Source organism: Pyrus communis, chromosome 13 (assembly GCF_963583255.1).
Source record: "Pyrus communis chromosome 13, drPyrComm1.1, whole genome shotgun sequence".
NCBI lineage: Eukaryota > Viridiplantae > Streptophyta > Magnoliopsida > Rosales > Rosaceae > Pyrus > Pyrus communis.
Window position 1 is genome coordinate 5,246,879 of NC_084815.1, and position 14,064 is coordinate 5,260,942.

At 35.1% G+C, this 14,064-nt stretch overlaps 2 protein-coding genes across 2 annotated transcripts; both read right to left on the reverse strand.

The window, feature by feature from the left end:
• Positions 1–541: 541 nt before the first annotated feature.
• On the reverse strand, positions 542–4,456 carry LOC137712128 (AP2-like ethylene-responsive transcription factor PLT1). Its single transcript, XM_068451270.1, has 4 exons — positions 4,390–4,456; positions 2,595–2,683; positions 2,411–2,492; positions 542–1,383 (listed from the first exon to the last, which is right to left on the reverse strand). The coding sequence occupies exons 1-4, from the start codon at positions 4,454–4,456 to the stop codon at positions 542–544; spliced, it is 1,080 nt and encodes a 359-aa protein (XP_068307371.1).
• Positions 4,457–10,036: 5,580 nt separating this feature from the next.
• On the reverse strand, positions 10,037–13,606 carry LOC137713048 (probably inactive leucine-rich repeat receptor-like protein kinase At5g06940). The gene is made up of 3 exons (XM_068452283.1): positions 12,966–13,606; positions 10,917–12,665; positions 10,037–10,632 (listed from the first exon to the last, which is right to left on the reverse strand). The coding sequence occupies exons 1-3, from the start codon at positions 13,510–13,512 to the stop codon at positions 10,274–10,276; spliced, it is 2,655 nt and encodes an 884-aa protein (XP_068308384.1). The 5' UTR covers positions 13,513–13,606; the 3' UTR covers positions 10,037–10,273.
• Between the last annotated feature and the right edge of the window lie 458 nt (positions 13,607–14,064).

Genomic DNA, 14,064 nt, shown 5'->3' on the forward strand with positions numbered 1-14,064 from the left:
ATTTTACTTCATCTTTTCTGTTACAAAATTATGCTTGACTTTTGTGGTTCAATGGCATCTCTATGATCTATAACATGATATTTGAATATACATCATACAAACAAATCCCCCCATCAACTTGATAACAAATTGACTATAATTGAAAAAAAAAAAAAAAAAAAAAAAAAAAAAGGATATAGCTCGAATGCTTGTGAGTAAGAGTGGAACCAATCATTTAGTGGCAAAGTTGGCCTACCTTTTATGGGGAGGCAATGTCATTATTTGTATATAAATTCCAATGTAATTAAGTAATATAATTTCATAAATAAAAAATTGAATCAATTCCAAGGATCCACATAGGTGGCGTATGGAACTGAGTTCAACTGACAAACAATGCAAACCCTATCTTTTTCTTCGCAATCACAAGTTAAATATCAAAAATTGAGTTGTATTGACATACAATGGAAACTAAAATGTAGTTTGTAATCCAATGTTTAGACTGAAACTAAAGTTTCCGCAAAAGCAACAGAGAGTGATTTCTAAGTTACTTTTGTTTATGCACCTAATTTCGTGCATTACATTTAGAACCTTCAAAGTTCATCAAGAACATCTCCAGTGTAGAAGAAAAGCTACTGTCTGATCCACCTGACACGTCTTCCATTCCAAAGTCTTCAAAAACATTTCCATTTGCTGCATTTCCTGGTATAATGGTTGAGTTTCCATTTCCTACATTACCAGTTACTGGAATCATTTCATTGATGATGTCATTGCCAAGACTCTCGTCCAAACTCACCTCAAGAACCTGACTACCCAGGCTCTCGTTGGTCTCTGCCAATATTGCTTCCAAGTCCCAAGAAACCACCTGACTGCCATGGTTCTCATTAATCTCTACCAGCATCGTGTCCAAGCTCACCTCAGGAACTTGACTGGCCGAGGATTCTCCGATATAGCTCGGGCCTGGATCAATGTTAGTCAATCCTGGAAGGAAAGTGGGGTTAATTGTTTGAGGATAAATAGGAAATTGAGTGTTTTGAAGACTATAGGAAGAGCTAAAGTTTGGGAAATTGTTAGTATTCTCGAAGGCATGGAGGAATGGGTCTACATATTGATTGGCATTCGAATTATTAGCGAAGGGTGATATGGTATGATAACTTTTTGGTTCGAATGATGGTGATGGTTGTACCATAGGAGTTTTCTGTTCAGTATTGTTTCTTCTGCTTTCCAGGACATCATCAGCTGAAGACCACCTTAACATCTTTGAAGCACCCTTTCCAATAGGAATCATTGAGCTCTCAAGAATTCTTTTCACATCATACTGATTTCGATCAAAATTTGTAACAGATTTTGTGCCTTTCGTCTTTATCAGTGCAACATCATAAGCTCTGGCTGCTTCCTCTTCAGTATCTGGATATAATTAGTTCAATGTGAGACAAATAATTAAGTTCTTCAAGTAGTTTGTATAAACTGAGGCACAAAGGGTCTTAGGACTTACCAAATGTGCCTAGATAAAAGCCTTTGAACCCTGTACCTTTCCCTATTTTAGCTTGCCATTTCTTACTATTCGAGTTCCTGTTTCAATGGTTGACTATGAGAGAGAGAGAGAGAGAGAGAGAGAGAGAGAGAGAGAGAAAGAGAGAGATGGAAGGGGCTTGGTGGTTACAATACCTTGAAACTCCACGATAAATTGATACGCCCTTGCCGAAGCTAGCACTACCTCTGAAATTTGACAAGGTATAGATACAAGAAATCAATGGATATGGGATGACAAAACTGATTTGTTTTATTTCTATTTTACATTTTTATATAATTGTTAATAAAAAAATTTGAAAAAGACAAAAAAATGGTAATAATTAGGTACTCACTAGTGAGTTTTTTTTTTATTTTTTTGAGGAAACAACATTATTTACACTAAAGAGGGGGGTGGGGCTTAGCCTCACAATGAGCTAGTAATAATGTGGTTCAAATTCGTTTTTGAAGATCGAATTTGAATCATATTAGTATGGCTAGCCTAATATGAGGCTTAACCCACTCTCCCACCTCCTTAGTGTAAGTTTGCTATAAAAAAAATGTAAATCTCATACTAAGTACTCAAGTATTTTCTAAAGATAAAAAATAAGCAGCCATGTTGTGGTATAATTTTTTGCTAACATGGCATAAATGTTTGCAGCCATGTTAGCACAAATATGAGAGCCATATGGATAACATCATCATTTAACATGAGTTATGTGGCATTCTGCTACATAGAGAACAGTTCAGGAGCTTCAATGGATAAACATTCATTTGTTCAAGGTAACCATGCACATTTATAAAAGTCTAAGTGGTATATGTGCAAATTTCTCTACAATATGCCAGATCACTAGCAAGTAGCAAAACATTATAAGAAGAACAATTATCTTTCTATGGAATATATGAGTTCAATTTGTTAATTAACATTGTGACCTTCTAAGCCGGAGCAAATAGTCATCATAGGTCATCTTCTTCATCTCCTCCAAATCTTTTGTGTACATCTCCAACTACGTTATATAAAGATATGCAAGATTAGTTCCGTAAGTCCCTGTACGAGGGAATATATATAATCTTAAATTAACGATAAGCAAATCATAATTTTAACATACTGGGAAGTTTAATCCAGCAGACTTTCCCCATAACTTTAAAGCAAGAAGATCATGAGCTCTAGCCGCATCCTCTTCTGTATCAAATCCACCTGCCAATATTGAGAACTCCACACTTAACTTCTCTTTTTCATTGCAATATTTTTTTTTATTACAAATGATTTTACTACTCTAAATACCACATTAAAGGGACAAAATATGCCATTACTCTAAATATACACTACACTAACTGATATCATTCACCTACCAATTTTTTTAATATAACGACATATTTATACTAATGAGTGGCACTTAGGCTATTCCAATCAACCATAATAATTTGGCTTGAACTCACTATCTACGAAAGTCGAACCTAAGATTTATCATTCACGAGGGGCAAAAATACTACTAGCTTGTAATATTAAATAGCTTAATTGCAGTAATTTTTATGAGTCAATAGTTATCTCCCTTATAAGGTTGAGGATCATAAAAGTTTAGTTTATCATTTGGAAAAAGAAAATATAGGTTATGAATTATTAAAATTATCTATATCTTTTTTAATTTTTTGGTGTGTGCCTCATTAAAGATGTAATTTCAAGTTCAAAACGAAAGAGTTATGTAAGAAATTCACTCACCAATATAAACTGCGGAACGTGCATTGATGGAAGGAACAACAAGAGAAAACCAAAAATTAAGTTAGCGAATAATTAAAATGTTGCATCATTAGTAACAAAAGAAGGGAAATGGAAAATAAAATAATTTTACCTGTTTTTTTGTTTTCTTGTATGGTGTTATCCCATATGAATGCTTCAAAACGTCCGTTTGGGTACCTATAATATAGCAAGTTCATCTTTTTTCTTTTTTTTTTTTTTTTTTTTTTAAAGGACCAGTTGGTGGCTTTGCCACGATAATCTACACTTCCGAAGGCCGGAAGACTCACATAAGCATTTCAGCATATTATCTACATCAAGAATGCTTCTGATACACGAAATTAATGGGGAATAGTTTTGCGCACCTTTTCCTAAGGAGTGAGAAATATATTTTTCTATTAACATGTTTGGTAAAGATGTGCAAGTAAATATGAAATAAAGAGATAAATTGTATTTTATTTTTAATAGAAGATAAAATTAGAATAAATATTGAGCATAAAGAGTTATTATGAGTACAACTAATTTTTCAATATTTGATGAGGCTAGTTTTGTTCTAAAATTTTGTAATGAATGCTAAAATTGTGTAATAAACGTTGGGAAAAGGGTTTTTTGGGGGAGGGGGGGGTAAGGGAATATTTTTGCTCACCACTTTATTTATCAATGTAAGATAAATGTGTTATCTTCTTAGAGTCATGTAATGGCTTGCGCATAACTCTTCATGAACAATATATGACCATACATATAAGAAAGTTCAAATTTCCCTGTGCAATTTTTGGACAATATATAGTCAAAATTAGCCTTTAGGTAGCACATTGGAACAAAATTATTATAGAGGTCGCAATCTTCACTTATTTTTATTATTGTGTCTTTGATGTAGTTGAAATATGGGCCTTGAGTGATTCAATACAATCTTGTAATCTACTAATTCCTTTGTGTCGATACAAAATCTTGTTAGAGATTTAGGAACCAAGTAAACTCATTGGGGCATTGAATTGTGGGGAGGGAAAATAAATTTAGGTGCAAGGGGAAGATGACACTAATCTAGCTAATTAGACATTTGAATGTATTTATTTTTTATAATAAGACAAGAAAGGCATACCTTGAAACTCCGCGAAAATGAGAGCTTCTATCAGAAAATTTGCGTTCAGAGATTTTACGACGTCGTTTACGTTTCAGCGGACTTTTTCCACTCAAACTATCATTCTCTTCTTGATTGCTGTACTTGGAAATAATCATAGTTGAACAATACTTAAATAGTAACACAACTCTTTGATATATAGTACTGAGTTAAAAAAATAAGTAAGTTTTGGTTACCTCAAAGAATTCTCTTCAGAAGTGTTTACACAACTCTTGATATTATTGTTGTCACCAACAAACCCCATAACACTTTCTACAGGCAGTGATGATAACGATGGATCGTTCGGAAAGAAAGAAGTATTCTGAGTAGGCACTTCAAATGAGTTCCCAAGTGTTGATATTTGAGTATTGGGTTGCAAAGGGTACTTATTTGCTTCTGAAGTGTTGTTTTGAAAATTAGTAAAAGTCTCATCTAGTTCATTAGCAAAAATATGTGACTGCAGGTGAAGTGATAGACCATCACTTTGCATTTGATGAAGGAACGAGCTCCTTAGTTCAGAGCTACTTGAATGACTTGAAAAGTGATAAGGGAAAAGAAAGTTATCACTTGATTGCATAGTGCACACTTGATTGTGAAATAGCTGAGAATAGTCCTGCAAAAACAATACTTAAGAAGTGATGAGAACTAGATTAGTATATCCAATAAAAATTACTAAATAATAACAAGCACAACAAATGATTGAACAACTACATTTATAATAGTTCTTGAATAGGTAGGAAACAACAAGAGGATCAAGATTATATCCAAAGACTTGACTCGAATTGGAGAATGCAATGAAATATGGAAATAATGGAACCAAAAATATACATATACATAAACAAAGTAGATATCAAGCATGACTTGTAATGCAACTCTACAAAAGTTCAAATAAAACTTGCTATCAAACAATGAGAGGATCACTTTAGGCCTAAAAATGAAATTAAAAAAAAAAACAATAGCTAGATTGGGGCTATGAGAATTCTTGAACGAATCTGTTCGAGTTTCACAATTATGTTATTCCACTCCAATAGAAGTTACTGCATAAACAAATCCGACAAGAACAATCATTTGGACTCACTCCATGAACTAATCTCATGATTTGAATCCTTTGTTTTAAGTCATCGTTATAAAATCACCCTTTACAAAATTCTCCAGAATCAAATCTCGTATAAGCCATTTGACTACTATTGTAAACCAAATGTTCAATAACTATTAGAACATTAAACAATTTATATGATTAATTTGATTGAGTTTTAAAGAAGAATGATTTTTCGATGACCTAAATATTGATCATCCAAATCATGAGAAATGTTGTTGAGTGGACTCAAATGTTGACTTACTGATTGGTTAGATCTTGAAAACAACCTACTCAAATTCAGAGATACTTTGAGATATAACCATGCTTAATAAACATAAGTAGACTGAAAACATGAAAAACAAAAACATTAAGCTGAATGGAATACCACAAATTCTGATTGAACAAAACTTACCCGGCGACCGGAGTTTGTAAATGTCAATGTGACTATGCGAGATTGTTACTCGTTCTTTTTTGTAACTTATTACTTTAGTGTTTTTTAGTTTTTTGAGAAATTTTCAAGGAGGGGAAATAATTGATTATAGCTTTTTCTCATTTCTATGCAAAATGCATTGTGAACTTTTAGATATGGATGGTAATCAAGTGAAAAAATAAGCACCCAAAACCAAATTAGCAAACAGTTAGTAGGACATCACAAGTTAGGAAATATATCTAAATGAATGCAATAAATTAGGGAAAATATTCAACTACGAAAATAAGCAAGAGCGCAATTGATATTTATACTATATACAAATATTAAAAAATTTCTATGTGGATGATCCTTGAGTAAGACCTAAAAAATAGACGATTTACATTGTTGCAATATAACATATAGAGTGTGTGCTGCATCCTAACTCATAATCAACACTAGTGTGTGTTTGTGTATTTCTGTGTGTGCCTGTGTAGGTGATGTGAGTGTGTCTGCACACCCAAATAAAAGGTTGTTCACGTCTCCTGATTTTTTTATTTATTCATTCATTCCAAATACTACAAGTGCAGAAGGCAAAATGGGACAGCGAAAATCATTTTCTTTCAACGATGTGGTCATGGTTAATGAAGAGTGACCAATTAAAAAAGAAAACAACACTCTAGCTATCACCTTCGTTTGTTGAAGAGGGAGTGAATTGTAGGTAATATAGATTTGGAAATGCTTTCATCCATTAAATAAAAAATTAGTGATTGTAAGACACCACATGATAAATGTCATTGAGCAAAAATGAAGGCAATGCTGATAAATTTTATTTGTCCTCAAAAGAGCTAACTTAAAAGCAACTAATCTGATTTAAGATGATGAAAATGTATATAGACAATGCATCATCTAAAGGAAACAAGATACATATCACATTAAGTAATAAACTACTTGTTCTTCGTACGTGACCTGAATGTTTATGAAAAGTACCTGAGTTTCTTCTTTTGTGACTGAGATCTCTTCAAAGCAAACTAAAACCTTCACAATCCTATATACAGATATATTGTAATTAAACCCAAATCTAGAATTTTGATAAATGTTTCGCCAAGATGGATAGTGATGGATAGCGTACTTGAAGAACAAAAAGGAGAAGGGAAAGTGAACCAAGACAAGATAGAAAAGAGGAAAGTGAAGCAAAATTTAAAGGCATTACCACCAACCAGTTTGCAAGTGTAAGCGTTTTAGTCCCAATTTGCTTTGCATGCGCAACAGGGTTTTACGCATATGTCTTAAAAGGGGCTACGTTTTATGGTCTCTAAATTGCAATGCTTAGTGATAATATTAGTAGAAGTTGATGAGATATTGGCTACTATATTTAATAAAATTAAATTCTAAAATCATGTATTTTTGCAAAATTAAGGTGGATGTCCAGATGCATTAACACTCAAGCTTGCCAACTTTTTGTAGAAAACATGGGTCTTGTGTCACGAAGATGCTCACTAGTCATCTGCTACCACTTTTAAAAATTGCTTACAGCTATATTCAAAATCGTTTCATTTTGGATTTCTTTCTCTGTCAAAGTATCGTGTTTAGATAATTATCAAGATTTTAGTAATTAAATGGAAATTAAGTTAATTAATCTGATGAGAGGACTATATTAAGATTTAGAAACTGCCTCGTATCAAATGCACAAATATCTGCAAATTAATAGTGGTTTTACAATGAAGCATGCCACTTGGTCTAATTTGGAAGAGATAATGTTGTCACTGTATGCATGAAAGAAAGTTTGGCTGTGTTGCCTTGAATGCTTGGAATTTATTGTCCGATGGCGCCAACAAATTTGTATTATTCACAAAACTCCAGCAACTTCTTTTTTTTTTTTTTTTTTTTTTTTTTTTTTTGGTTTTTCCTTCTTCTTTTGAAAGGCATGAACATAAGATATATTGGACGAAAATATTATTGAAAGTATAAAATACTTTGTCATACTTTGTCATACTTTGTTTTTTATTTGTTAACCGTTCTGTTTTTCATTTTTAGTAAATTACCGATTGAATTATTATCCAAGTGAAAATCAAGTCCATAATATTATTATTTTGGTAAATTAATTTTTAAAAAGATTATCAATTTCATTCCTACTAAAAAATTCGAAGTTGTTTTATCCAATTTGCGGCCAAGCTATGTCACGTAACTCGCACGTGACACACTTTAAGGAGTAATATGGTCATTTTCTTGCCCTTAATCCTATAAAGATGCATATAGCTAGGTTACAAATCTAACGGCCAATTTACTCTTTAAAAATAATTCCATACATTTTTTTTCTTTTGAGTTTAGAATATATAAGTTCTTAAACCTGTTAAAAAATCTTAATCATTCCTCACGATATTATCTAGCTATTTGGTAGCATTCTTGCCTCCAAAAGAATGTTTTAAGAAAAACTAATAAAAAAAGGTTTCAACATTTTGAATCATAACAAAACACATTGTGATATTTTTATTTAATTCTTAGGACAAAACCAAACATTAAATAGCCCAATAAAACTGACCCAATAAGAACATCTCTAAAAGATATGTCAAATTTTAAACATTAAATTTAAATTTGAAGTCTTATGTGGCATATTGATTTAAAAAAAAAAAATAAATCTTCTCAAACCGATATGTCAAATTTAAACCATTATTTACTTTTATAATTTTAATTAGTATTTTTAAAACAAAAATTAAGAATAAAAATTATGAAAAACATTTATTAATTACTAAAAATAAATTTGAAGCTACTGTCAAATTTAATAACAATTTCCCTTGTTACCATTCCATGTTATACCATATACCACATAGAAATTAATATTTCGGTTGAAAAATACAATAACACCTTTGAAAATGCTCTAAGATTGTCATTTTCTTCTCTCTACCTCTCATTTTCCCCCAGCCCCATCCCTTCTCTCTCTCTCTCCTCTCTCATCCACCTCTTTTTATTTTTTCTCTCTCCCCTCTGTCCTCTTCCATCCGGCCTCACCCCCTCTCTCTCCTCTCTCCTCTCTCCTCTCTCCTCTCGTCCACCTCTATCTTCCCTCTCCTTTTCCACTCGGCCTCCCCCAACCCTCTCTTTTTCTTTCTCTCTCTTCTTTCCTCCCATCCACTTCCTCTCTCCTCACACACACACACACACAAAATAAAAATAAAAAAAAGGAAAAGATTATGAAGAAGGTAGAAACGAGAGAGAGAGAGAGAGAGAGAGAGAGAGTGAGATAGGTGAGGCGAGGGAGAGAATGCAAATTGCAATTTGCTTATTTAGATTTTCGTTCTTTTACAAACGGTAATGTTAGAAAGATCAAAATTTTAAATTAAATTGTGTAAACTAAATAATATGGTTGTTGATGATTGGATTATTAACAGACTTTAGCAACCTTGACCTTACAAATGAGCAAAGACCCAGGAATTACAATTAATAGCAAGATATTTACGATCGCCCATTCCCGTTCCCAATAATCTCCATGAAAAGACTACCATGATTTCCGAACGAACCGAGGGAGAGTCGAGGCATGAAAGACTTTTCTATGACCCGGTTATTTCCAAGTACGTATCATCCGCTGCGTTATCCACTGCTTTATCCGCCGTCTCTGCGGCCGCCAAAAGCCTACCCTCTCTCGGATATTGAGTGGGTTGATCCAAGTGTCGATTAACGTATTTATTTCTTATTGGTAATACATCATTTGGTTTATAAATTTCATCTCCTTAGTATTATCCTTCACAAAATAATGAATCTCTAGCCGCTATACGTGGATGCTATTAGCTAATAGGAATGTGTCATGGCAGTCAGCGATTCGTTGTTGGTAATAGTGGCCGGCGTTGTTTGAGATGTGGTGGGGGTGGTGTTGGTGGTGCGAGTTGGTGGGTGCAGTGTGTTGTGTTTAGGGCAGTTTGGAAATAAATGTGGTATTCTTAAAAAATAAAAAAGTTGAAAATTATATTTTCAGCTGTGTGTCCATAGAAATTGTGGTGAACTTAGATAGCAAGTGGTGTTCAAATGTCAAAAATAAAAATGAACATGGATGTGCACGAGGTGAAAATGGCCCGCGGATAACACTTTACTGGATTATTTAAGGTTTGGTTTAATGGAGTGTAATTGACAATCCATGATTGTCCATAGAATTAGGAACCCATCTTTAATTTGTCCAAGGGTTGGATATGGTTACCATCTACAACAAAACTCAAGCCTCTCTCAAACCAGAACACATATTTATGGCATTCATATTATACTGTAAAAATCCCTTTACTGTTAACCAAATCCCAAATCCCAAATCATCTTCTGTTGAACAACAGACACAAAAAACCATGCCCAACCCTATCTTTTTTTCCCCCATCACAAGTGAATCCGTGAAGTTTAATTTAATTTACATACAAAGCAACTAAAAATTGCAGCAATTGTAACTCAATGTTCAGACTGAAGCAGCGAAGCTCAATGTTCCTCAAAGGAAGAGAAGTCGATAACTGCCCCGTGGGTCCTCAAGTCCAGGGACTGAAGTGATCTCACGACTTCAGACATCGAAGGTCTTTTCTCCGGCATCACAGAAGTGCAACAGAGAGCAATTTCTAAAGCTCCTAGTATCTCTTGATGGGAAGAATTTTTTATTTTGGGATCGAGAACTTGGACAGCGCCATTTGTAATGTTGACCTTCCGTCGCACCCACTTTACAATGTCAAGAGACTCGGATGGCTCCGCTTGCTCAGCTGGCCGGCCTGTCACTAGCTCCAATAGTACAACACCGTAGCTGTAAACATCCATTTGTTCAGTTGCTTTCTTACTGTACTTGCATTCTGCAATCAACAAATATATGTCATAAGAGAGTGAACAAATCTTTCGGTAGCAACATGTCAGCATGTCACCAGTCTTTGTCAAGTTTTGATTACCATCAGAATAATTCAATGATCAAGAAAATATTCAAAGACCACATATATGATGTTAATCTAAGACACATATCTATGCAACATAAGATGCGGAAGAGTAGCTAGCAATAGTTCCAGCGAAAACATTAGTACGAGGATAAATATGCAGCAACAAACTGCATGCAAAAATTCGTTTCAGTTTGCAATTCTCTTACCTGGCGCATTGTAACAGGATAAAGCAGATTCCGAAGCCAAGGTTGATTGAAAGGCAGCTTCTCCCACAATTCTGTCGAGAGCAAAATCTGTGAGCTTTGGTTCAAACTCTGCATCCAGAAGGATATTGTTTGACTTGAGATTTCTATGAAGCAAATGAGGAACATAATCCTTGTGAAGGTATGCCAGTCCTTGTGCAATGCCAATGGCAATTCTCAATCTAACACTCCACTGCAAATTAAAATCAGGTCTGCAGATCAAGTCCCCCAAGCTCCCCTTCTGTTGGAACTCATATATCAGAAATATTGAATCATCAGAATAGCAGAATCCCAGAACTTTTACAATGTTCTTATGCCTTATCTTGGCCAAGGTCTTGATCTCAGTCTTCAAAGTTTTCGAAGACTGGATCCCGAAATTCACAAGCTTCTTCACAGCAACAAGTTCACCACTTGGTAAACTTACAATGTAAACTCTACCAAACACCCCACGACACCCTGCAGCAGATTTCTCATCCATTCCCATCATCAAGTCATGCTCAGTGACTCTGAGAGGATAAAAGAACACCGAACGCCAAAGGCCAACTTGAGCTCGCTGCTTATAATATCGATGATAAAAAATAAACCCACCAGCAATAATCAGAGTTCCAACAGCAAAAGCTAAAGATATCAAGGCACTTGTCAATGTCGTAAGATCAGAAGAATGGCGTCTTGGCTGGTCATCAGAACAAGAGTCGAGTAATCCTGGACCGCAAAGGTCAGGATTTCCTTGAAGAAATGAAGCTGGGAGGCCTGCGATAAGAGAATAGGGGACTCTACCAGATAGCTGATTAAAGGAAACATTGAAGAGTGCAAGCTTCAAGTTCTGAAGCGCCTGTGGAAGGGGACCGGTTAGCTTATTGTCAGAAAGATCAAGGTAAGTTAGCACTGGTAATTCACCAAGAGATTCTGGGATACTCCCACTAAGATTGTTGTCTGCCAAAGACAATGACACTAGCTTCCTGCATTTCTTAACCTCAGGAATTTGACCCGAGAGCGCATTGTGGGAGAGATTCACTATACTCATAACAGGGGAGTCACAGAAGTTTGTTGGGAGTTCACCATATAAACCATTAAGAGAAGCAGAGAATCTATATAAACTCTTGACTAACCCAAGACCATGAGGAATTTTGCTAGTGAAGCTGTTGTTATCTATTTGAACCTGCTCCAACTGACCAGCCATTGATACTGAATCAGGTATTTCTCCCGAAAACCGATTATTCTCAGCTCTTAAGAGCTTAATTTTGGGCAATGACCAAAGCCCAACTGGGAAATCCCCAGAAAACAAATTGTTTTGAACTTCAAACACCTCAAGCCTTGAGCATTCACTAATGGAGTTAGGTATTGTACCATTGAACACATTTGTGTGAAGGCTGAGGTATATAAGGTATTTTCCGTTACAGATGCCATTTGGGAAAAACCCAGAAAGCCTATTCTCTGAAACATCAAAGGACACCAAGTTTTTGAGAGAAAACCCTAGTATCTGAGGAACCCTACCAGTTAAGTTATTTTGGGAAAAGTCCAAAGCACTCAAACTTTGTAAACCCACCAAGGAATTAGGAATTACACCATGAAAACCAGAGCTTTGCAAGAACAACTTCTCAAGCTTCACAAGCTTCCCAATGTCGGTAGGAATCTCACTCACCAAGTATGTATTTTGAGACAGATCAAGAACAACTAGCTCAGTCAAATTCGCAAAAATAGAGGGCACACTACCTGAAAATACAAAATTCCGTTTTGATCAATAAATAATTTCATATTCCGTCATGACACTTTATTTTCTAATTAACAGAGTCAATAGAAAAAAATTTCCTCTTCAATTAAGGTCAATATCCAAAGCAAAAATATATATTGATTGATTTAATTCTAATAGCAAATTTTTTTTAACCTCAAACGAAATACTCTACTTGAAAGCAAGTTACTTTCCAACTAAGATCAAATATCGAAAGCATATAATGTTGATTGACTTAATCCTTATATCGAAAATACTTTGTGACCGCAAACGAAATACCCTACCCGTAAGCAAGTTGCTTCCCAAGTTGAGAACCTGGAGGCTGTGGAGTGCACCAATGGCTTGTGGGATGTTTCCTTCAACACGGTTTTTGCTCAAGTCGAGAACTTTCAAGTTACCAAACTGAGAAATCTGGTTCAAGATTGTACCCCAGATTAAATTGTTGCTGAGATTCAAAGTCTCCAGAGAAGTGCACTGAGAGAGGTGGAGAGGGATGGGCTGGTTGAAGAAGTTGTCTGCAAGGTTGAGCTCTGACAGATAAGGGAGCCCACAGATTGTGGGTGAGATGTCACCTGAAAGATTGAAGCTTTGGAGGTTGAGGGAGGTGACGGAGAGTGTGGTGGTGGTGGTGGCAGTGCAGGTGATTCCAGGCCATTGGCAGTAGTGGGTGCCCGAGTTGTTGGACCAGGTTGAGAGTGAGTTTTGGGGATCTTTAATGGAGGCCTTGAAGGTGAGAAGAATGTCTGGTTCTGATAATAATGCTGAAGTGAGAAGGAAAAATGTGGAGATTATTAGAGAGAGAAGTAAAGGATGTTTGCAGGAAGTAGCCATTGGAGGAGAAGGAAGAAATCAGAAAGAGAGCTATCAGTGAAGTGGGGAGAGAGAGAGCGAGAGTCAGAAGTGAGAGGAGTTGAGGATTTGCTGGGTTTGTATGATGGGATAAAGGGCATATCAGCAAAAAGATATAACATCGGAACTTTTGACGATTGCAAAAAGTTGAGGTACAAACAGTGCATTCGTTTAAAATTCCATTAAACTAATATATATTTTTGTAAGGATGTGCTATCTACACCCCTTTTTACTTCTTACATATCATTTGTTAATTTCTGTCAGTTAATCTTCTTTAATTCATTCGATCCAATGGTCAAAAATTAAAAGCGTGTGTGAGAAGTAAAAAATGGTGTGTGAATATCACACCCCTTTTTGTGCCCCTTGATCCGAAACTGAATGAGCAGTTGAACTAACATGCACAAGAAAAAAAAAATGGAAATTTACTTAAGGAGGCGTATTGTCCGCCCTCCTGTTTGGATGTCTTTCTCATCTTTTTTTATTTTGTACGCTGACGGTTAAGTCACGTTAAATTTTATATTAATTTTTTTATTT

Excerpts from the sequence above, each read along its gene's own strand:
- LOC137713048 (XM_068452283.1), bottom strand. The coding sequence starts at position 13,512 with ATGGCTACTTCCTGCAAACATCCTTTACTTCTCTCTCTAATAATCTCC. Across the intron at positions 12,666-12,965 it reads GGGAAGCAACTTGCTTACGG|GTAGTGTGCCCTCTATTTTT; the intron begins GTAGGGTATTTC and ends TTGTATTTTCAG. Across the intron at positions 10,633-10,916 it reads ATCCTGTTACAATGCGCCAG|AATGCAAGTACAGTAAGAAA; the intron begins GTAAGAGAATTG and ends TGTTGATTGCAG.
- LOC137712128 (XM_068451270.1), bottom strand. The coding sequence starts at position 4,456 with ATGATTATTTCCAAGTACAGCAATCAAGAAGAGAATGATAGTTTGAGT. Across the intron at positions 2,493-2,594 it reads CTGCTGGATTAAACTTCCCA|TTGGAGATGTACACAAAAGA; the intron begins GTATGTTAAAAT and ends TATATAACGTAG. Across the intron at positions 1,384-2,410 it reads CCGGCTTAGAAGGTCACAAT|ATACTGAAGAGGAAGCAGCC; the intron begins GTTAATTAACAA and ends AATTATATCCAG.